General features: G+C 40.0%; 2 protein-coding genes across 5 annotated transcripts in view; one reads left to right on the top strand and one right to left on the bottom strand.

Annotated features, from left to right (window-relative positions):
* The first annotated feature begins 1,435 nt into the window (after positions 1 to 1,435).
* The window catches only part of LOC130708581 (cyclin-Y-like protein 1), a 34,637-nt gene continuing 12,583 nt past the window's right edge, over positions 1,436 to 23,489 (top strand). The window contains exons 1-7 of one of the 4 annotated variants that reach the window (XM_057549780.1): positions 1,436 to 2,021; positions 11,116 to 11,190; positions 13,077 to 13,111; positions 14,474 to 14,517; positions 15,060 to 15,273; positions 19,155 to 19,255; positions 23,137 to 23,172. In XM_057549780.1, coding sequence (XP_057405763.1) covers positions 1,796 to 2,021; positions 11,116 to 11,190; positions 13,077 to 13,111; positions 14,474 to 14,517; positions 15,060 to 15,273; positions 19,155 to 19,255; positions 23,137 to 23,172 — 731 coding nt within the window. In that variant the 5' untranslated portion in view covers positions 1,436 to 1,795. The remainder of the gene's footprint in view (positions 2,022 to 11,115; positions 11,191 to 13,076; positions 13,112 to 14,473; positions 14,518 to 15,059; positions 15,274 to 19,154; positions 19,256 to 23,136; positions 23,173 to 23,489) is intronic. The other 3 variants (XM_057549781.1, XM_057549782.1, XM_057549783.1) reach the window with 3 other exon arrangements.
* LOC130708615 (10 kDa heat shock protein, mitochondrial-like) lies at positions 15,308 to 16,416 on the bottom strand. The gene is made up of 2 exons (XM_057550401.1): positions 16,015 to 16,416; positions 15,308 to 15,385 (listed from the first exon to the last, which is right to left on the bottom strand). The coding sequence occupies exons 1-2, from the start codon at positions 16,348 to 16,350 to the stop codon at positions 15,308 to 15,310; spliced, it is 414 nt and encodes a 137-aa protein (XP_057406384.1). The 5' UTR covers positions 16,351 to 16,416.

The following is a 23,489-nucleotide window of genomic DNA, read 5'->3' as shown; positions in this document are numbered from 1 at the left end:
GTGTAGCAGGGCTCCGAGAACGTTCACTGGACTTCTGATCTGTTACCTAAACCCTTTGCCTTGTATCATTATTAAATCATGAAAACAGGGGTATCTTAAATCAGAGGCTACTTGTGTTTTTTCTTCCTTCTTTGCCAATATCACTCTTGGCCGTCAGGCTGGATCAGGTATTTCGAGTAAAAAAAATCCTATCCTGGGGACTCCCCTGGTGGTCCAGTGGTTAGGACTCGGCACTTTCACTTCAGGGGGCACGGGTTCGATCCCCAGTTGGGGAACTAAGATCCCGCAAGCCGGGAGGCACCGCCAAAGGAAAAAAAAAAGAAAAAAAGATTCCCATCCTGAAGGTGACTACGTCTTTATTTTTAAGGGATTTCAAAATGCATGCAAATCAGCACGTTGGCTTATCTATCCTCAGATCACTGTTACCGCTGGGAGGAATGTAAAGGTGTTTGAAGGTGCTTGATGGTCCTTGCCCAGGAGGGATGTCCCAGGAACAGACAAGGAATGACATTGTCCCAAGGCCCTGAGGTGGCTGTGGGTAAAGGAATACAGGGAGACCCCTCCACCTTCTGCTAGCTGGATCCTGTGGCCCCCTGGGTAGGGGGGTACTCTGCTCTGAGCCTCTGAGTCAGCCTGTCTCTCCCAGGCTCAGCAGGACCACACAGGTCCACCGCCCTTACCTTAGCATGTCCACAGGCAGGGGAACACTGACATGGGGTATCACTTATGCCTACGGTTGTGAAAATGCAACAGGACTTGATACATCTTTGGGCATCTTTTGCCACCTGCTGTTTTCAGCAATGAGGAGCAGGAGATTTTCTTCCTTAACAAATGAGGAACAGAGGCTTGCAGAATTTAGCTAGAAATTAGAGTGCTTTCTGAATAACAAATGCTACAGTGTTTATCCAAGCTTTTGATCTAGTGATGGTTTATTTTCCATGCAGAGGACCAGGGCCCCGGGGGTTGCTATGGTTAAACTGTAGGCGGAAACTAACACTCTTTGGAAGGCAAGACAGGAGGAGCATTCAGTTATAAAAAACGGTCAAAAATTGGGGTGAAACTAAGTTCGTTGAGCGATACATCAAATGAGTCAACTGTCGACCCGGTGAAACCGAGTTGCTAACTGAACTGGCATTTTACGAACAGGGGCTTTCTACAGAGCCCACTGACTCAGGACGGCTTCGATTAACAAACGCGGCGCTTCCCTCAGGACCGGAAAGCTCGGAGCGCGAGAGATGAATGGAAACCAGAGTCCGGGGCGCGCCGCTCGGGGGGCGGGGCAGCCGCGGGTGGGGGCGGGGCATTGTGAGTCACATGCCTGCGCTCTGAGGGAACTCTGGTCGTGATTGGTCCGTCGTAACCAGGTAACCGAAGGACACATTCCGGTAGGCAAGGGCCGGCTGGGCTAGCTACTTTCAGTCAGGAGGCGGCGGGGGAAGGAGGAGGAGCTTCAGCTGCGCTCTCTCCCTGCAGCGGCTGCGCGTCTCAGCGCTTGTCTGGTTCCCACCCCTTTTAAATAAGCCGGTCTGGTCACCGCCCTCACAGACTAGTTGGCTCCGGGGAGGCGGCGGCGGCCGGCGGGGGTGCGGCCGGGGCCGGGCCCCTGCCCGGGGCCCGGCGGCTGGGCGGACAGGAGAGCGGCGGGCGAAGTCGCGTCTGCATGTGCGGCACAGCCCCGGCATAGCCCGGGGCTGCCAGTGCCCGCCGCGCCATTGTTGGGGGAGGGGGCGGCTTCTGAGCTCGGCGGAGTCGGGGGACGAGCGGAGGCGGCGGCGGCGAGGAGTGAAGGCGCCCCATGGGGAACTCGCTGTCTTGTTGCCTGTGCCCCAATGCCAGCCCCAAGGTGGGCCGGCGCAGGGGGTCAGCGGAGCCGGACTGTGAGGCTGAGGTCTACAAGGCGGCGGCCGGGAACGCGGTGGCAGTAGCTCCGGCGGCGGCTACCGTGGAACCCGCCGAGTTGGATTTCGCAGGTGGCGAAGGCCACCACCTGCAGCAGATCAGCGACCGGGAGATGCCCGAAGGTAAGAAGCGGCGGGCGCGCCTCGCCCCTCGCGGGGCCGGCGCCGTCTGCTCTCGGGCTTACCTCTGGCCTCCGCCGCCCCCAGGGTCCCCCGGGAGGGAGACGCCGCCTAGGGCTCCTTCTTGCCCGGAGTTGGCTCTCCCAGGGCTGGGCACCGGGGACGAAGGCTGGCTCTGCTTGGCGTCCCCACCCCTTATTCTTTACCAGTCGCGTCCGGCCAGTCTCCTTCCCTCTTCCCTACCCGAATGCCCAATCCTTTCCCCCGTTCCCATTTCCCAGCCCGGCCTGAGACCCTCCAATCCGCGGCCCTTCCTGTTCGTGGTTCTATTTAACATCTCGTGGGACTTAGCAGAGACTTTCTGGTGTATTCTCTCTTTTCTTAATGAAAACTTAAATACTCTAACTTCGGCGTATCCATCCCGTCTCCCTATCCAGATGGTACCTAAGCGAAGGAACTAGGTAAGGGCCTGATGATAGACTTCTATTCGTTAAGGTAGTTGATACTCGAGACAATTAAGACAAACATTAGAGAATTTGTCATTTAAATTCAAAATAGAGATGGACAGAGTCAGTGTGGTGTTCTTAACTAAAATTCTTTGGATTTTAATGTTTTCAGTCGCCCTGATAGAAGCTACTTTATCCCTTCTAACTATAATTTGAACACGATAGGAAAGAAAATGGTGGGAGAGGGGCTTAAAATAACTGTGAACGGTGTGAAACGTTACTGCCACGGCTGCAGAGAATAGTTGTTGGGTTTTTTTTCTTTACCAAAGGAGACCCCATGGAGTTCTGATTACTTTTAAATTCCCACTTTGACACAAGTATGTCTTCAGCTGCACAGCCTTAACCGACTTCTTTTGCACGTTGCCTGTTCTAAGGGAGGGGTGAGGTGGTTCCTGAGACTGCTGGACAGAAGTTTCAAAGGAGAAAAAACAACTTCGGATTGTCATTTGTGATATAAAGGTTTGGGAGTTAACATACCACATCCATCCTGCAGAAAAATGTCTCCATGGCTCCCTCCTCCGCCCCCCCCCACCAGTAGAATACTATTTAACTTTAAGAATGTTCAGGTAAAAGTTCTGAAGGCTAAGTGGCTGGGGGTGGGTGTTGTCGGGGAGGAGAGGAGAGAGAGAAGAGAGGAAATGTTTGATTTTTGCCTCTAGAATTTTGGAAAGGGATGGCTCTAGGTTAAAAAAAAAATTTTCTGGGTAGCATAGTGGCACTTTAATAAAGACTGTTCTTTGAAGTATAAAACATTGTATCATAAAGATGTTAAAGCCCCCCTGGCCCATTTGTTTCATTTAAATGCCAGAGATTATTTCATTATTTCATAGACGAAATGTCTTACAGCTCTTCTATTTAAATTTTAGTTGGGTTTATTTAATTTCTTTAAAAGTTAGAATAATTAAGCCTGTGGATTCACCCTTATGATGGACGTGGCTTTGTAAGTGGAAAGTACTCCCTTTTCAGAATAGTTAGATATTGTGAAAGAATGAACAAATTATGTGAATTAATTGTAGCTTTAAACACAAAGCATGTAAGTACTTGTGAAAACTGCTCTGCTTGTTGCTATAAGGTAAGCCTCTAAATGATTTTCAAAAACAGTTAGTAGTTGGCTAATGTAGGATGAGAGACGAAAATTGGACCTTTATAGAATTCTTTTAAGATTTACAATGCATTTTCTTGTGTATTTCACTTGGCCCTTCCATCTACAAATAAGGCCCGTATATATTCTCCCTCTGTTGCCGATGAAGAAGCCAAGACTTAGAGATCTGAAATGACTGTGTAACACAGCTACTGAACAAGAGACAGACTTGGGAGGTGGTAGATATGCCAAATTCAGTTCTTGGGATGCTTAAGAAACTGTTTAGAGTGCACCTTATATTTTATAATTTATCCATAAGTTAGGCCTATCTCAGCATACTCCAGTTTTGATTATTGCCATTCCAGTTTATTGTACACAACTCAGAAGCAACATTTACCTCTCCATTCTCTGTCTGTACATACATTGCAATGGATATGAATAAAAGTAGAAGTCATGAAATAGCCTAAATTTATCAGTCAGGTAAACACGTTGATATAATTTAAAGAGTTTGTTCTGGTGAAATCCAATTGAAGCCGAGAATGCCCTGGACAGAGGGACATTAGGGGAAGCTGGTAAGCGGGCAGGTAAGGTACTAAGCATTTAGCATACGACTATGTATGATAAGGAAGGAGTGCTAAATCAGGAACTGGAAAAATAGAGTTCATGAGTACAGAATTTACCTTTTTATGTTTAACATGATTGTTAAAATTTCATTTCAATTTGTCTTTTTTGGGGGGGCATTCAATAAAGTGATAAGAGAAACCTCAATTTCAGCATTTGCCTATTAATTAAGTTTCCATAGAAACAAGGTCAGAACACCAAATATAAAGCACAGGCACATTGGAAGTTTGCTCTTAATGTCTTTATTTCAGACAATTTTGTATCAGTTTCCCTGGAAACTGAGAAATACCTACTCAGATATAAAACATTTTGGCTTTTCTACAGTGAAGAATTATTTGGTTACTTAGAGAAAATCGTACATAAATGATGCTCTGTCTTGTTCTTCAGAAACATTGGAGAAGAACATGATTTCTTCAAGCCATCTCAAAAAAGTAACTCCTAAGAACGTAGTATAGATTTCAGATAGACTCAAAAGAATTGTTTACTACTTTGTCTTTAACAGTATATCTAATATAACTGATGGTAGTGTCATAATAGAAAATAAGATGCTACGGTCCTATTATCTGATTTTATTTTTATTCATCAACTTTTCATACAGCCTTTATGTTCTGACCTTAGGAGCTTTGCTAATTTTCTGGTGAAAGGTGCTCTCTCAAGTGACCCCTACCTCCCATCCCCCTGAAGAGTGGGTAGGGAAGGAATTGGCAATATGATGTGGAAAAACCTCTGAGCGACAGATCTTTCCTTTTTTTGGTGACAGTATTAATAAACATTTGATGTAAAAGATTTAGAAAACACAGAAAAGTCCTTCACTCACACTCAGAATATCCAGAATTTTTATTACTATTTTGGTGTTGATTCTTCCTGAACCTTTTGTATGCATATAAACATAACATTGTGTTTATTTTACAAAGATGGGATTGTTCTTTCTGTGCCACTTTGTAACTTTTTGTTATAAAGAAAAGTAACGACATGAAGCTCCTGGAACTGTGCTGACACCTAGAGAGTGCTCCAGGGTGATGTTTTTCCATGCAACTGCGCATAGCTCTACAGCCTGCCTTTTACCAACTGTTTACTGTGCCATCGAATGGTTGGAGCATAATTCATTTACCCAGCCTTTATGGTTGAGCATCTTTTATAATCCCATTATAATGCTTTATTCAGGGGACACAGATAAAAACTGATGCATTGTATTGATACTTCCCTATAGCATTCTGATTGTACACTTTGTCTTACGACTTCATTAAATTCATAGGGTGAGTCATTTTGTAGTAAAGGTATTTTAACATTAGATGTTCTTTTCCCAAATTAAAGTTACCATTGATTTTTCACTGAACATTAGATTTCCTCTTTTAGGTTTTCGTGGTTCTTGGTAACCTGTCTTGTGTCTTTGATTCTGAGTAACTAAACTACTACTCTAAGAGATCTGAAATTAACTCTGGTCTTAGGTGACAGACACATCAAAAGACAGCATTAGAAGAAATCTTAGATGATGTGGGAAAATTGGGAGAAACTTAACTGGTTTTGGGTACACTGAAACATGATTATTAGGCACCATTCCAGAGGCAGGACAAACAGTGGTTAGACAAGACAAAACCCGTATCCTAACTCAGGTCCTTACTTTCTAGAGGTGCCTGGGGGCTGACGACACAAGAATAACATCAGGTAGTGAGAACACTAAGAAAGAAAATGAAGGTAATGGGCTGGGGAGGAGGACAGTTTTACAAGGGGTGGTTAAAGACAGCTTCTCTCCTTAAGCGACCCATGAGCAGTCCTAAGAGAGCCATGTGAGGCTGTGGGAGAAGAGGCTTCTGTGCAGTTCCTAAGAAGGGAATATGCTTGATGCGTGCCAAGGACAGAAAGATGGGTGGCTGCAGCTGAGTGAATGAATGCCAGGAGGAATATGGGGGATTAAGACCTTGTATGCCTAGTGGGCCTTGACAAAAAAATATGAATTTTAGTCTAATTGTCATGGGAAACCATTGAAGGATTCTATGCAGGGGAATGATGTTAATTCTTAGAAAAAGGGAAGGGGGGTAGAGAGGGTGGAGGGAGATCAGACCAGCTACTGTGTGAGAATAGACTGTAAGGGTGGAAGGAAGCAGAGAGGGAGACCAGTTAGGAGGCTGGTGCGGTAGCTCAGGTGAGAGCCAACAGTGGCTTGAACAAAAAAGCGATATTAATAAGGGTCTAAAATAGGCTGTAGTATATAGATTGCTCTTGCATTTCATTTGATTCTCACCATGTTCTGAGTTAGGTAGTGTAGGAATTCTTCTCTTAAGTATAAATTGAGTTGTCCAAGGTTTTAAAAATGAGTATTGATAGAGAGTAGGACTGTAAATTCCAAATGCATGGCATATAGGAACAGAATTTATTGTTGACATTATGTGAGCTTCTTTGGAATACTACCTTTTTTCTCACCCTTTTTTGTTGTTGTTGGTTTAGTGTATGAAAGTAATAAAACTTAAGAGTTAAAACAGTAACACTGCGTAATGTGAAATGAAATGAAGGTAACTTGCAACCCAGAAAGGTTCTTAAAAGTCCAAGAAACTGAGTAAAGTACTCTTTAGAAATATATAAAGCCAGGTGTACTTACCTATGTGTCACCTCTCAGTCATGATCACTGTAACACTGATTGAGGATTAAAATAAGGCAAAACTGAGAACCAGGGTAGAGGCAGGTACAGAAGCAGTTGGAAACCAGAGCTGGGAAGTTTGGAAGCCAGGATTGTCAGAAGCTAGGAAAGCAGGATCAAGGCTTGGGTGAGCAGTAGCCTGGCAGGTGCAGGAGCCTGCTGTGTACCCGCTGGTGAGGCAGCCCAGCTCAGGGCTGGCTGGCAGGAACTCCCTGACTGCGGTGGCAAGTGTGGACTCAAAGAGATGAAATCATCAGTTTACATGGTAATTGTAAAGATTGTAATGTTTGTATTATGAGCCATAAAACTACTACACTGTCCAGTATAGGGATGCTCGGGCAGGTCAGTAAGTGCAGTGGTTACCATTAAGTAAACTGGTGCTCAGCAGCTGCCCAGAAACTGCTGACGTCGCCTGTTTCTTTGGAATCTATTGAAACCAATATGTTGATATTAATCGCTTTCTGAAATATGCTGCTTCTGTCAGATGCTTTCTTGGTCACTTCCCTCTCCCTCTAATATTTTAACAAGGAAAAATCATTTATCGACAGTTTGATAGCATAGTTTTAACACTTTTAGCCTTCAGTAATGCATTTCATTTGTTCTAAGTTGCCTATGTTTTCACACTTTTAACAACTGCAATTGAGATGGATCTTAAGAACTGGTAGAATCTTAGATTGGAGGAAAAACAGTATTCAGTGTCGGTGGTGTTTTACAGGTTTCCTCTGAGGAATGTTTACATTAAGACCGAGTTTAATTTTTTTTTAATCATACTTTTTCTACATCGACCTATCATGCTGTCAAATAAGTTGCAATTTAAATTGATAATACAAAAATGATGGGTCTTAAAATACAGTTTTAATCATAACCCCTAATCATGAGCTCAAGAATATTTCTCCTGGGTAAAACATTCTTAGAGGTTTCTAAAGAAATAACTTTCGGAAGAATCCATGTAATTTCCTGAATGCACAGTAATTTCCTGAAGTCTCTAAATTACTGTGTGTGCATGTGGTGGGGAGAGGGATGAGAGGGATGGTGGGTGCTAAAGCTTTGCTTAATAGTCGGCAGTCTTACCTTTGTGATAGTGAAGAGTGTGGTAGGTTTTATCATAGTCTCCTTAGGCTCTTGGGAAGATAGTTAATGGGAAGTGCAGAAATATTGTGTGTATGTATGAGTTTACTGTCTAATGGCTCACATGTCCATTCTATAAGATAGTGATGTGGTATTTTTCATTAGCAAAAAGTGCAAGTTATATAGAAAATTGTTAGTTATATAGGCTATAAACAAAAGATTAATATTTTCTGAAAACCTCATGCAAACTGACAGCAGTAGGGCCCTGGTGTTTACAGTACATTCAAATGATAGGCCAACTCACCAAAGTGGAAATGACACTGATAACTGTGGGAAAATGGTCAAACTGTGTAATCAAAAGAAATACAAATTAGATCTACAGTGAGGGTCCTCATTCATATCAGTAGGAATTTTTTTTTTTTCTTCAAGTATCCAAAGCAAGGGTAGGAACTCAAAATGTCATGATTGGTAGCATTATACCCTAATGTGCCCCCCACCTTCTTTAGGAAGCAATTTAGCATTGTACATGGAGCCGTGAAAGTGATCTAACCTTTTGGCTTAGTCATTCCACTTCCGAAGATCTTTGCTAAGGAGATAAAACCATTATTTTAAAAAACTATGTACATGAAGATTTTCCTCCTAATATTTTAAGAATAGAACTTTGTAAGCACCAATCCCCAGCAATAGGGGATTGGCTAAGTCCAGTATAGGAATAACACTTGATGGGCCAGTGTGTATTCATTAGACAATAAATATGCAACAGTGGGGTGGAGAGCGCTTGTTAGTAACAAGAAGACATAAATTGTACACTAATTAGAGCTTTTTTTAACGTATAAGAAAAGCAACTAAAAGTAACGGTTGTGAATCATTGTGTGTTAATGATTGTGAATGGTTGTGTGTAATTTTTAAACCGAGCATCGTTTTGTCTCATGCAGATTTTTGTTCATGATATTTGTTAAAGGAATGAGCAAGTGACTTTTACCTTTCCCCACCTTTAGTGTGATCATCAGTACTGCTGATTAACCAGGTCTCCTTCAGTTGCAAGTTAAAAGAACATCACAGAGTTAAGCACTACTTGACCCAGGAGTTAAATGATCTCCTCAGTTCTGCTCTCCTCTGTTGATGTCTCCTGAAAAGCCTTTCCCCTCATGATAGCAAGGGGAGTGTCCAGCAGCTCAAGACTAGCTAAGGATCCTAGAGTACAGTTCTGCCTTTCTCTTTTCTTGGGAAGTCCCAGGACAGCTGTGATTGATTGGCCGGTCCTGGGTCCTGTGCCTACCTTTGAACCCCCTAGGATAGAGTAGGGAGAGTGCCAGCTTTTTTCTGGTCACTTGGGCTAAGTTTACTTTTTTTTTTTGCATGTTGTCATTTCTTTTATCCCAGCCTTCTTGATTTTTGTATTTAGATCTGTAGTAGCACATCTTGGTTTGGCGGGGGTGTGTGTGTGTGTGTGTGTGTGTGTGTGTTAAAGCTTGCTTCTCTTTGATTCTGGCACTTAATTTTCCTGGACTTCCATTGAAAATTGTTAAGTTTTACCATGCCATAGACACTGATAAATAATACAGCTACTTTGCAAACATTTCTGCTTATTTTTTAGATTCAAATGTAGTCTATTTACTTTCTTTTTGGTATAGGTAAGTAGTCATGAATTCTTTCGGAAGCTATAGGTTAGAGGCAGCTGTGAAAGTCTCTGCCTGCCATTTTGTGTACAGCTGAAATAATTTATTTTCCCATTGTCTTAGTTTTTCAAATATGTAGGAGAAAAAAACTTTAAAATAATTCTATGGGTCTTTTACATAAAAATGTTGAATAGAATATTTTCTCCAAAAGCAGCTTGATAAACTTCAAATTCAGTGAAGGAATTTTCATGAAGAACAAAGCAGTTGGTTTAGCTCTGTAAATTACTAGTGCTGGCAATGACATTAAAATGGATGGCTCAGATTCCTGTTAAAACGGGAAGTCCAAAATTACTGTTCGTGCAAAATTCTTTCTGGGTGGGAAAAGGGGATTCTAGGTAGATACATTTGTGGAATGCTGGGTTAGACAGAATTCACTACTAGACTAATTAGTTTTTAATATATCAATGTGTGTATTCTTTGGATTCTCTCAGAGGCAGGGATATATTTGTATTTCACTTTGACCATCAAAGCCATCTTTCAAAAACAGATCAGTTATTATGTGGTTTGGGAAATAATTGCCTTAACCATTACTCTTTATCTGAATCTTGGTCCAGTTTCTTAAAAGATTGGTTAAATGGTTTGAGATGGACTTTGCTGAGGAAGTGTCATAGGGCTTTTATGTTTGTTTGTTTGTTTTAAACAACAACCTTACTATCCTGTGTGGTAGCTTGTGCTTGTTTTGTATTTCTGCCTAAATAGAAGACGCTATCCCACCTTGGTGCAAGGTGGGCTACAGGCAGACCCACCTTTTCGTGTAGGTGTGGCCAAAATTTTTTTCTAGTAGCCCTATGATCTGCTCCAGAAAGTACTCTTATTGAAGCCCCAAATTAATCACGCAGCGTGGAATGAAGAAGTGAGTTTAGCTTTGGAAATAGAGGGCAAAGTTAAAAATCACTATCATGGAAGTGTTCCTATAGATTAGAACATTGAACTTTTATGTAGTCCTCTTAAATCTGCCATGATGAATAGCCCCCAGATAAACCACAGCCAATTAGATGAGTTCATTTGTTGAATGGAGTTAGAATTAGCCATTTGATTGTCTGAAGAACATTTGCCAAAAGCAACTCACTTCGTTTTGGCATATTTGATATATTGAGCTGGTATCTGACAGTAGTTGGCCACAGCATAACTTGCTTCTTGAGACTGTTCCTGGAATGTGCTAGTAATATCAGCTTTAAAAGAGGGTGACTGAATTTTTAATTGATAAATAGGAGGGGGGTCACATATATGATTCATCTAAAAATGGCATAGATTATTTAGGTGCAAGTTAAAGAAGTCTAAGACATAGCCATGGTTTTATTCCACATGTATGGAGAGTTTCTACAATTTTGCTGTTTCCCAATAGAATTTTTATATTGTGCCTTTACTAAAATTGCCTTTTTGTCATTACTAAAAGCTCTTCTCAAGACTATTAAAAGTGGTTTCAATCAATGTGTAGCTATCTTTAAAATCATGTATTTTTCTACTCAACTAAATCACCACACCTTTTTCTCTTCTTCCTATACAGACTTAGCTTTGGAACCAAACCCTTCTGACCACCCAAGGCCAAGCACAGTTTGTCTGAGCAAATCTCAAACAGAGGGTAAGGCAATGCTTTTTTTTCCCTGAGAAAAAGAGTGAAAACTGTTTTTGTTTTGTGTATTATAGGAGGTATTTAGAAAAACTCTTACAGTGGTTTAAATGTTTCACTTTTTTAATGTATTCACTTGTCTTATTTTAATATGTTGATGATACAGTTTCCTTTAGTTGTCAGTGTTTTAGGGAGGAGAACACTTAGACTATCTGTTTATACATTTTGCCACCTCTTTATCAACATAGTCAACTGGCCACATGATTTAGATGTGGTCTATTTCTGCATGCTACTTTGTCCTTTTCCCCTTGCTCCGAAGAGCACATATGTTAAAGACAAATGATAGGGTTTAGGTCACAGTTAGGTTTTCATTTGATCAAATCAGAAAAATCAGTTGTTATATATGGGAATTGAGCCTTGTGATTTTGGCCCTGTTTTACACAGTGTTCAACCAGACGAGCCTATCTCACATCCAGATTTCTGCTACTCAGAACTTTTAAGCTATTCAAAACTTTCTCATCCTAATGTAGTGCTGTGCCAGGGTAATAAGAGCAACATGCCATATGGGGTTTTCCAGAAGATTATCCTCAGCATGTGAAACTCATATAAATTTCCTGTGTCCTCCTTGTTTTAAGATGAGAATCAGAACCGTAGAATTTTTTGCACTCCTGCTTGCCTGCCTGTCTTCCTTAATGTTATGTTAAATCCTAGTTTATTTGCTAAAGAGCCATACGTGACCAAGTTTTTCAGTTGATTACGAGAGCAGGAATACAAGAAGTGAACATTCCATAATATTTAAAGTGAAGCAGCACAATAAAAAACGGAGGTTTGGTTTTTTGTTGTTGTTGTTTTGCTTTTTGTTTTTTTCCGTTAGATCACTGGTTTTTATAAAAGGATATAACTCAGGAACAGCCAGATGGAAGAGATGCATAGGGCCAGGCATGGGGACAGGGCACAGAGCTTTGATGCCCCCTGCAAGGGTACTACGTGTTCACCAACCTGGAAGCTCCTGGGGTTTCTAACTTGCGTTTTTCTAGTGTGTGTACTTGAGCCACTCATTTCTGGTTAGGATTGCTCTATTTCTCAGTTTCTTCCAGAGCCATGAGCTGCTCACATGTAGAGGGGCTCTGGAGACAGTAAAAGAAAAGCTGTCCCATGCCTGTCTCTCTCTTCAGCCTTAAGGAATCCGTGCCTGTGATGCCTGTCTGGAGTTAAAGGAGGCAATGTGAGCAAGAGTGTGGCCTAAGACCCTCTTCAGGCTTTTATTCTTCTGGCCTTTGTTGGAGCAAAACAGTTTTGTGTGCTGTAGATATGTTCATTTAGGTCAGCACACTCATTTTAAAATTTACGTTTAACATAGGTTACTTTCCAGTTGTGTATTTTTTCAGTAAGGTATTTGAGTAGGTTACCATTAAGTGGTTCAGGATGCTTCCAGAGATACTGGTGCGTTCGGAGATGAGTGCCTGGCCAGAAACTGGTTCTTAGAGTTGTCATCTGTAGATGGTGGTAATTAAAGTAAGCTGTGTGTAAATGAAGAATTAGAAAATACTCCTGGCTAGTAGTTCAGCTATGCAGCAGGTAAATTTTTTTATTAGCTAAGTTTCTCACCTGGCCTAATTTGCTTTGTCCTTTTCTTTTGTAAATGGGGAGTCTTTCATTTGTACCTAATACAGAATATCTATTAGGTCAAAAAAGTGAAACTAAGTTTTTAGATTTTATTTATAGGACTCATCTTGCTGGGTGATTTAAATTATATATTTTGTTGGAAATTATTTTAAAAAATAGAATGGAATTTTATCTCATTGTGTTATTGGTAATCCATCAAATAATTAGTGACTACTTTTATTCTTCTATGGCATTTGTATCAGAATTCATCAGTTAATTTTTTTTATTCTTAGTGCGGGAAAAGACGAAGAGCAACCCTTTAAACCATGTAAGTAAACAGTTGAAAAGTTAAGAAATTAATAGTTTGAATTAAAAATATGTCTGCCATGATTCCTAAAAATATGATGGATCCCATACTGTTAGCATGGACCTCTTTTTGGTAGATTTTCTAAATCTCTATTTTCCTAATTATCAAATGTATTCAGGAAAGTCTTTGACTTAGTAGTGCCCATTTTTTAAGGGTTCTGACATTTAAGTTAAATTTCACTAATATGGTTGTAGTATAAAGATCTGCCTTAAATTCTTTTGCCTTATTTTTTTGATCTTATTTTTTAACCAAAGTAATAAAAGTATAACAGGTAAGTTAATTTTTAGCACTGTCCATTGACTTCTTGTCATAGCAGGTGAAAGCTTAGCTTCTTCGGTCCACCATGACGTTATTTCCCTCCCTGTGTTCCCTCAACATGTATCAGTTTTTATTACATCAGAATCAATGTTTACATTACTACGACTCTGCAAATATTGTGCACTGCTGAGCCATATAGTTCTCTGACTGTGCCTCCTCCTTGCACACCCTTCATTCTTCTTCTTCAATATTAATGAAATTGGAGCCCTTCTGCACTTCTCTAGGATAACCCAACCCCCTTTTCCTAGCCAACGTGATCTCACACAGCCACATGCAGTAAGTAGCTCCCTGCCCGGTCTCCCTGCTTTCACATTCTTCATTTTTTCTGTGGAATTAATTTCCTGACTATATTCACTTGCCTGTTTTCTAACAGCTATTTTTTTCCCCAAATGTTTTAACATTTGTCACATGCCTATCAAAAATATTTTCCGTCTACTAAGCCACATCTGTTCCATTTTTTTCTTGGAGACACTTTTCCCCGATCTTTTGTCTTCCTACTCCCATATAGACTAGTGTTCCCCTAGGCCTGCTCTATGCCTCTTTTCCTGGGATATCTGTGTGAAGTCATCTGGGATCTCACATAACTCTGCTCTCTTATGTTGGATCCCCTATGTCCTAGATTCTGTTTCCCTCTTGTCTTGTTATACTTCCTTGTTTTACTGGAGCACATTTTCGTGGGAAAAGGGCACATGGGCAGAAAGTTTATAGAGATCTAGCCTCTCTGAAACTCCTTCTATTTGATAAAGTATAGAATTCTCAGTTGAAACTAATTTTTGCAGTTCTAAAGACACTTCCCTCTCATCTTCTCATTTACACTGTTGCTCTTAAACCTGTTGACATTGTATGGTACATTGTACATTACCGATTTTAGTCATTTCCCCCCATCCCTTCCTTCTCGGGAACCTTTTAGTACCTTCCCTCTCCCTGGGATTTTGAAATTTCATAATTTGGTTTGGTATAGACCTTTTTTGTGTGTTTCTTTGATATTCTGTTTTTTTCTTCCAGGTTCCTATTATTCGGATGTTGGAAGTCTTAGACTTACCAGATCGGTAACTTTTTTCCCCTCCTGCTTTGCATTTTGTCTTTTTGTCCTGCTTCCTGGAGATTTCCTTGACTGTGCTCTAATCCTTCTATTGAATATATTGTTTTGTCTACCTTATTTTCAATTTATAGAGTTCTCTTATATCCTGTCATTCTTTTTTTCACTGATGCAATTTCAAGTTTTCATTTGCTCCTGAGTTTTTATCACTCCCATCAATTCCTTCTTCCTGTTTTGTTTTTTTTTTTTTAAAGCATCCTTATATTTTATTTTATTTATTTATTTTTTGGCTGCATTGGGTCTTGGTTTCTGCACGTGGGCTTTCTCTGGTTGCGGTGAGCTGGGCCTACTCTTTGTTGGGTGCGTGGGCTTCTCATTGCAGTGGCTTCTCTTGGTGCGGAGCACAGGCTCTAGGGCGTGTGGGCTTCAGTAGTTGTGGCTCATGGGCTCTAGAGCGCAGGCTCAGTAGTTGTGGCGCATGGGCTCAGTTGCTCTGTGGTATGTGGGATCTTTCTGGGCCAGGGCTTGAACCCGTGTCCCCTGCATTGGCAGGCGGATTCTTAACCACTGCGCCACCAGGGAAGTCCCATTCCTTCTTCCTGTTTTGATCTCTTACTTGTTGGGGGCTTCCCTCAAACGAGTGATGGTCCTTGGCTGTCTGTTAAGATCTAATTGGAAGCATCACTTGGACAACTCGTTAACTGATGGGCCTCACTGCAAGGATTTGGGGACCACGCCTCTGAACTCTGAGCCTGCCTTGGGTTCCGTAAGACAAACTGGTTTTCTTGTTCCTGTCCTAGTCACTCTCTGTAGGTACCAAGGTTGTGCTTCCTCTGTTCTGCCATGTCAGTTACCACTCCTTTATCTAGTCTTTTCACCTTTCAAACATTAAAAATCATCTGCTGTTTATCCTGTCTTATGTATAGCTTTTTTAAAAAATGCCTTTAATTCTACTGAGATGATATCTGAAAGAAGGGGGAGAGGAAATAGATTTGTGGTCAGTCTACTCAAACTTAGATTTATTCTTTGAATATAGGTTCTGAGTTTGAAGTTTAATTCAATATAATTAACGATATTAATTCAGACAATATTTTTGATTATACCTATAATTAGAATATTATACTTTTCTACTAAGGCCTGGAGTATGAATTCTATTCAAACCACTCACCCTACCATATTGTCCATTAATGTGCAACATAGATGGAGTATTACAGACTTTTCAGTTAAAGTCATTGATTCTTAATAAACGTATCCAAAACTTGTGAAAAGGGGGAAGAAAAAAGTGAACTTCAGCTTTATTCTCTTTTTTTTTTTTCATTTATATACTTTTATTTGGGAATGTTTAAATCAATACAGAGAAAACTAAATTTCAGAGACACTGAATATCATTAGTTTGGATATCATTACTTTCTTATAAAAGAAACACGGAAATTATTTACAGGATGAAAGATTTCAGAACTTCAGTGGCAGCTTCACGTGATGCCATTGGGGGAACGGGCAGCTTCACGTGATGCCATTTCAATAGTGACTTATTTCCGTCGACATATTTTCCAAGAATGTCACCATCTCTAAATAAGAAAGAATCCTTGTCATCTAGAACTACTTTGGTGCCTCCATATTCTGGGAGAAGAACTTTATCTCCAACTTTCACACTAACTGGTTGAATCTCTCCACCCTTTCCTTTAGAGCCTGATCCAACAGCTACTACCATTGCTTGCAATACTTTTCCTTGCGATTTTTCTGGAAGCATAATGCCTCCTTTGGTTACAACTTCGGGTGCACTTCTTTCAACTAATACTCGGTCAAAGAGGGGAAGAAACTTTCTAAATGCCTGTCCTGCCATGACTCGGGTTGCCGCACTTCGTACTCTCGCTCTCTCCAGCTTTATTCTTTTAATGGGTTAAAATCAGAGGCAGTAGGCACAGTGGGAAGAGTCATTGGGTGGGGGCAGGATTTCAACAGGTACTTGACCTTTAATGATAAGCTTTGAGGGTTGTTACTTACTAACTTCCTAGGTATGATTATTTTCTAGTCTTCACCATTAAACCTGAAGTCTACTAAGCAACCTTTCCCCTTATAAAGATTGTAAAAGTCCATGTATTTTGTCCTTAGTGCTGAATGAAGATAAATACTCTTCTTCAGTGACCAATTGAAATAATACCTATGAACATTAAACTGTCAGTAGTGTTTTTTGCTACTTGTTTTTTTTTTTTTGTATTTGCATTTTATACCCTTATGTGTGTCAGTGCAGTTTATTGAGGTTGTGAGCCAGCAATGGTAAGGCTTTAATCATAAAGGACAGTTATCTTAAATTTTCAAGCAAGATGAGAGGAAAGTAATCTGCTGGCAGCTAACATATCTAGGCTTTGCTCAGAGGCTTCAATTCTGCCATCCTTTAGTGAACACTAGATGCTGGAAAGTTTGAATAGTTTCAGGAGTAGGCCTGTGGAAGTGTTTCTTTTGTAGGATCGAGCCAGTAGACTGTAAGTTGCTGATACATTAAATGAGCCCCCATAGGACTATAGACCACATCTAATTAAAAATTTTAAATGTTTTAGCAGTAATATTTCCAAAGACAAATCAATATACATTCATAATAGAAAAAAAAGTTTTTAATAGAGGAAAACAGGATAAATAGCACCCAAAGCTCTACCAACTAGTCTATATTTTGGTACATTTCCTTACTATTTTTATTCCCCTCATATATATAGACTTTTGGTCAGAATTGACTTTTATTACGTGTAGTGTATGTCATATTATACCCTAATAGTAGTGACCTTAAAAGATAACCTGCTTCGTTTAGAATCAAAGTATTTGAATGAGTGAATTTTCATTTTTCATGCTGTATCTGTTTTTTGAGATTCTAAAATTACACATTAACCAAATAGCTTAAGGACCATATCAGAGTTTTAGTTTAAAACATTTCTAGCTTGAAGGAGAAATTAGTCTTCCAAATAGTGATACTTTTCAAATATGTTACATCTAGAACTTTTTGTTAATAAGGAATAAGTGGCTTTGCATAAAGCATCTGAAACAAGCAAAATGGTGTTTTATATATGCCATTTGGATATTTCTGATTATTGGATACTGGCAATTTTTACTTAAATGCTCTGTATTTTAAAAAGCATCAACTAGATTTTCTCCCTGCCTCACCTTTCATGTATTTGTGGAGGACATTGATGGGAGAGTGTGACAGCATGGTGAAAACTGTTTTATATTAATAGGAGGAAGGAAGGCTCATCTGAATTAGTAAACAAACAAAAACCAAAAACAAAACCCAGCTTTAAAATTGTTTGTATTCTGTGGTATTAAAGAATGCTACTCTTCCTTCCAGTGGCTTTCAGTGATTGGGATTTGGTTATTGGCCTTACTTTAAGGAAGAGAGTTGTCCTAACATAGTTTAGGCCATTTTAGTATTTGACTATTGCCGTGTTCATGGGCTCTTCACAAATAAATGGATACTTCTAAAGTGTTTTAAAGATAGTTCATTCTCTAGAGGGTCTCAAAAAGTTCTTTGTCACCTATCCAACACCACTGTAGATAAATTCTCACGAATTTGTATCTTTAGTAAGATTTACCTCCAGTTGTAACTGATCTTAAATAATTTCTCAAACACTTGTTGAATCCTAATTTGTCCCAGATTCTGTGCTCAGTAGCTGGAGGTAGGAGAAGAATCTTCCTAACCTGGAGAAGCTTGTTTACTTAAGAGGGTGGTACTATGCAAGCAGCTGAGACCATGGAACAGTTGGTAAATTAGACGTGTGAGTGTGCAGAAAGTGAGAAGTGTTGTGGTGTGCCTGCCGGCAGAGGGATCCTAGAGGAAGATGGGGTCAAGCTTGCTGGGACAGGAGGAAGAAAAAGGCACTGCAGGCAGAGAGCAGCATGGGTGAGGCAGGAGTGTCAAATAACACGTAGAACAGAATTAGTACAATTTTGAAATGAATGGCAAGTATTCTCTGAGGTTCTCACTTGAGTAATGTCATGGCAGTCTTACTTAAACATGAAGTGAGAAGTTAAATTCTCAGAGTTGTTTTATCCGTTTTTTTTTTGGATGCGAGAGAATCTTTAAGCAGTACCTTTTTGTCCTCCAGATAAGGAAGTTGAGGCCCAGAGAGACTTATGGCCCCCAGCTTTTTAGTGATAGAGCAGCCCTGGCATGCCCAGCCTCTGATTCGAAAACGTTTGTTTCGTCACACTGTCTCCTGAACTAATACATTTATTATTGGTGTTCGTTTACTGCAGTGAAATGCTCCTACATCGGTATTACATAAAGCATTACGTTTTATTGTAGTAAATGAATAGAAATAGGAAATCTCAGCTGCATTTCATTGCTTAAGGAAAAAACCCTGAAATCTTATTCTAAACTTTTTACATTATTATAAAGGTAATTTATAATAGGCGCTTGCCAGGTTTGATTATAGGTACTATATCAAGGCAGCATTTTATAACCCATTTCTCAAAGCTCGTCTGTGGAAGTCAGAGTATAGAGGTTTCCCATAGAGCTGCACATGATATCACACTCAGGCAGTTCATGGAGTGTAAGAAAAATCTTAATGCTTTATCGTTTGACATTTTAACCAAGGAAAAAAACACACTTTATAGGTTTAACTTACTGTGACATTTTCTTCTATTTCCCTTCCCCTTCAGGTATCTCCAGGGCAGCTTACTAAAAAGTATAGCTCATGCTCAACAATATTTCTAGATGACAGCACAGTCAGCCAGCCTAATCTTAGAACCACAGTAAAATGGTGAGTACAAGTAGGTTGCCAAGGGCTGAGTGACAGACCCCCTTATCGCTAAAAGCATCCTAGCCATACATAATTTCATTCATTTGAATTGTCCTTTTCAGTGATCAGGTTAAAAAACTGGTGTCAACTATAGATTGATTTCAAGGACCTAAATATGAATTTTCAGTTTCCATTTTAATCTGAGAGCGCATGATAGAAGGGAAAGCCAGTTAGCAAATAAGAAATCCCAGAAAAAGTATAAATCTTTATTTGATGCATTTCTGTTGTTAAGCCATTGTTGAACATAATGAGAAAGAGAGGTACTTTTTATTGGCTATTTCTAGAAAAAATTATTTCTTTATGAGTTGTAGTCCTCAAACAATGTATACTACTTTGGAAGCTACTCTTAGAAGAAGGAACAGCTTGTCCCCTACTGGCACCAAAGCGACTCTGCATTTAAATTTAATTGGATTTTGTCAGATTTATCCCACTGTGCATTTTTTTTTTCCTGCACTATTTCTGTATGAAATTTTACTTCTCCTTCCTGTCCCCCAAAGAGGGGGAGAATATATCAAACCAGTCTTAAGAAATACACACTCAAGCTTAATTTCTTTGTAGATGAAATTTGTTCAACTGAGGTTTTAACTTAATAGACACATTTAATTTTTGTTTATATATATAAATATATCTCCAACACACTGTATCAATCACAGCAGAGAACAATAAAAGAGGTGAGGTTTCGGAAACATGGCTGTGGTCAGGCTTATACTTAAGGAGACACGAACAGTGTCATGATGATGGAAACTATTCTTTAATTTCTGGGAGCACCTCATAGTCCACAATTGGAGATGCACTTTCAAAACACCCTAATGATGAACCTTTCAAGCTTATTTAAGAGAAAAAAACCAAACGGGATGCAGAGCTTCTTGCCTCCTCCCTCGCGGTTGTCCACGAAACATTAACATCTCCTTAGGATATGAATGTTGATTTTCCAGAACACAGTTTGGGAAATGCTATTTGAAAATATTAATGTCCTTATCCTTAATTTTATTTGTTGTCTTAATTTTATAAGCTAATTATATTTTTAATTGGTTTTTAATGTGCCAGCTTTTTTTTTAGCTATTTAAATTATCAGTAACTTCTACTTTAATTAAAGACAGCAAGTTCACAGTCATAATAATGTAACTTTCCTCTCTTGCTTACAATAATAGTTGCAGTCAAATCATGTTTCAGCAAAAACTGAGCCCCATCTCTAAAGTCCTGAGTTTGGGCACTTATCACATCATCACTGAATGTTTTTATTCAGCCAAGACACTGAATCTGTGGGTACAAAAACCACTCTACTTTGGCTAGAGTCGCAGCTTCTTTTGAATTCAAAAGAGTCTGATGTCCAGTATATAATTCAAAAGTACTTTGAAGGTTAACCTTGCTCAGGGACTTCCCTGGTGGCGTAGTGGTTAAGAATCTGCCTGCCAACGCAGGGGACACAGGTTCGAGCCCTGGTCTGGGAAGATCCCACATGCCGCAGAGCAATTAAACCCGTGCGCCACAACTACTGAGCCTGTGCCGTAGAGCCCGCGAGCCACAGCTGCTGAGCCCGTGTGCCACAACTACTGAAGCCCACGCACCTAGAGCCCGTGCTGTGCAACAAGAGAAGCCACCACAGTGAGAAGGCCGCGCACCACGACAAAGAGCAGCCCCCGCTCTTGGCAACTAGAGAAAGCCCGCGCGCAGTAACAAAGACCCCATGCAGCCAAAAATAAGTAAAATTAAATAAAATTAAAGAAAAAAAAAAAAAGATTAACCTTGCTCAGACAAGTAGGTTTCATCCTTTTTTTTCCCGACCTAGTCTAATTTTTGGAAGTACAGTAAATTTTAATTTGCTCTCATTCAGTTTTAAAAATGATCATTCATCACATTCATTATTGGTGAAATAAAGGTTTACTGAGAAAATTAATAGGGCCAATTGGCTTTTAGGAATGATTTTGAAAATGTTTATCATGGGGTTAGTTTTCAGTGGGGTAGGTGAGCCTTATTAGAATCACTTATGCAACTTTTCAAGATATATGTTTCTGGATGCACAAAGTCCACCCGCCTGCCCCTGCCTCCAAGACACAGTGTCTGTGTGTCTGTCTGTCTGTCTGTCTGTCTCTCTCTCACCCACGCACACACACCTTTTGACAAGATGGGGAATGATGTGAAGCATGATTATATGGACAAAAGCATCCCGAGTGATTCTCCGATCTTAACCCTAACTCATTCATCCCTAAACTTTGCTGCAGGCTGCAGTCATCTGGGGATCTTTAAAAACAGTCCTGATGCCCAAGTCATACCCAGTGCCGGTTAAATCAGAACATCTTGAAGCAGAAGCCGGGCAGTTTTTAAAGCTTCTCAGATGATCCCAGTGTGCAGCTGAGCTTGGGAGCCACTATTTGGTTAGAGGGCAGGAGAAAGAGAACTGCTTCTGATAATTAGTGGGACCTTAGGTAAGTCAGTTTTAAACCTTGGTTCCCTTATCTGTAAAATGGGTTGTTTAATTAAATGTCATCTACGGTTCAGTGGTCCTTTCCATCATAAAACTTCTAATGCTGTGATTTTAAAATCAATTTGAAGATGAAACTTTGAAGCACTATAGAAGTATCCATCTTTGATGCTAACGGTGTTACAGGCCTTTATACAAGTGCTAAGATTCTATAGACCTATTATAAAATTCAGATTTGCCTTCCCTCAATTATTTTGAGTTTCATTTTAGACACTGAGAACAAAGGGGAGCATATAACTTAACCAGAGAACCCCTTTGTTGCCTAATATACAACAGCTGTGAATAACTTAGGACTATAGTAACTTAAAAAAGACTACCTAAGGACTTGTATCTATCTGTTCGTTAATACTTTATTTAAAATAATTTGGAAATACCTGTCATTAATGGTATACTGTGTAGTATTTTTTTTTCCCCCCTACTTTATTTATTTATTTATTTATTTATTTTGGCTGTGTTGGGTCTTCGGTTCGTGCGAGGGCTTTCTCCAGTTGCGGCAAGCGGGGGCCACTCTTCATTGCGGTGCGGGGACCGCTCTTCATCGCGGTGCGCGGGCCTTTCACTATCGCGGCCCCTCCCGTTGCGGGGCACAGGCTCCAGACGCGCAGGCTCAGCAGCTGTGGCTCATGGGCCCAGCTGCTCCGCGGCATGTGGGATCTTCCCAGACCAGGGCTCGAACCCGTGTCCCCTGCATTAGCAGGCAGATTCTCAACCACTGCGCCACCAGGGAAGCCCACTGTGTAGTATTATGCTGTATTATTAGCACTGCTTATTTCAGGATAGCTAGACCTATCATCAGTTTTGTGGCTATAAAATTTTGCTATTAAATTTTCTAATAATTATGTAAAAGTGATTTTAAATCATTTTGGTATAGAGCACTTTTATTATTTACTTTTAGGGAAATAATGGAAAACGGATGGGTAGGTGGATAGCGAACTAAATCAACTGAAATGCAGGGGCTAACAAAAAAACCACACCCCCACACACACCCCCACACACAAACTACTATATGGCTTAAATTTAAGCATGTGTATAGATAGATATAACTTGTACAGGACAGAAGGTTTTGTGGGTAGAAGGACAAATGACAGGGGAAATATGTAATAATTTATATATTATAATAATCAACCAAAACATGCCTTCTAACAGCATATCTAGCATTTTGGGTCTCCTAATTTTGCTAAAAGCTGAAGAACCTAAAACAAGGGGGAAAGCACCCATGTGGTACTGTTCTGAATTCGAGGATTTCGGGGCCACTGGGCCTCTGGAAGGTCTTCCCTCCTTGCTAACCCCTTTTTAAAAATGTCTTCAGGCCTGATATGATAAAAATCAGTTATTACAATGTATTTTTTTTCCTCCACAGTTTGACCTTAGCAATATATTACCACATAAAGAACAGGTGAGCTCTTTTAAAACCTATCTTGTTATTCCAGCTAATTAATTTACAAGGTATCAAGTTTAGTGTTAGGTAATAACTATAGATGTTACTGGCATAAGCTTTTATTATTCGAGTGCTTTTATTACAGTATAGAAGTGAATCACTTATTTTTATCTTAGGACCCTTAATTCTTAGGTTACTGAGCATCCCAAAGAGTATTTGTTTATATGGGTTATATTGATAATTTACTGTATTAGACATTGAAATTGAGAATTTAAAAAATTAAATCCATTGTATGTTAAAACAGGGTTTGCCTTAGCACTATTGAAATTTTGAGC

Source organism: Balaenoptera acutorostrata, chromosome 7, assembly GCF_949987535.1.
Source record: "Balaenoptera acutorostrata chromosome 7, mBalAcu1.1, whole genome shotgun sequence".
NCBI lineage: Eukaryota > Metazoa > Chordata > Mammalia > Artiodactyla > Balaenopteridae > Balaenoptera > Balaenoptera acutorostrata.
This window is presented reverse-complemented; position numbering and strand designations above follow the sequence as displayed.

What these genes read in the sequence shown, in the direction of transcription:
- LOC130708615 (XM_057550401.1), bottom strand. Translation starts at nt 16,350, where the DNA reads ATGGCAGGACAGGCATTTAGAAAGTTTCTTCCCCTCTTTGACCGAGTA. An exon ending in CACTATTGAAATGGCATCAC is followed by an intron (nt 15,386 to 16,014) that starts GTGAAGCTGCCC and finishes AATGTTTGAAAG; the next exon opens with GTGAAAAGACTAGATAAAGG.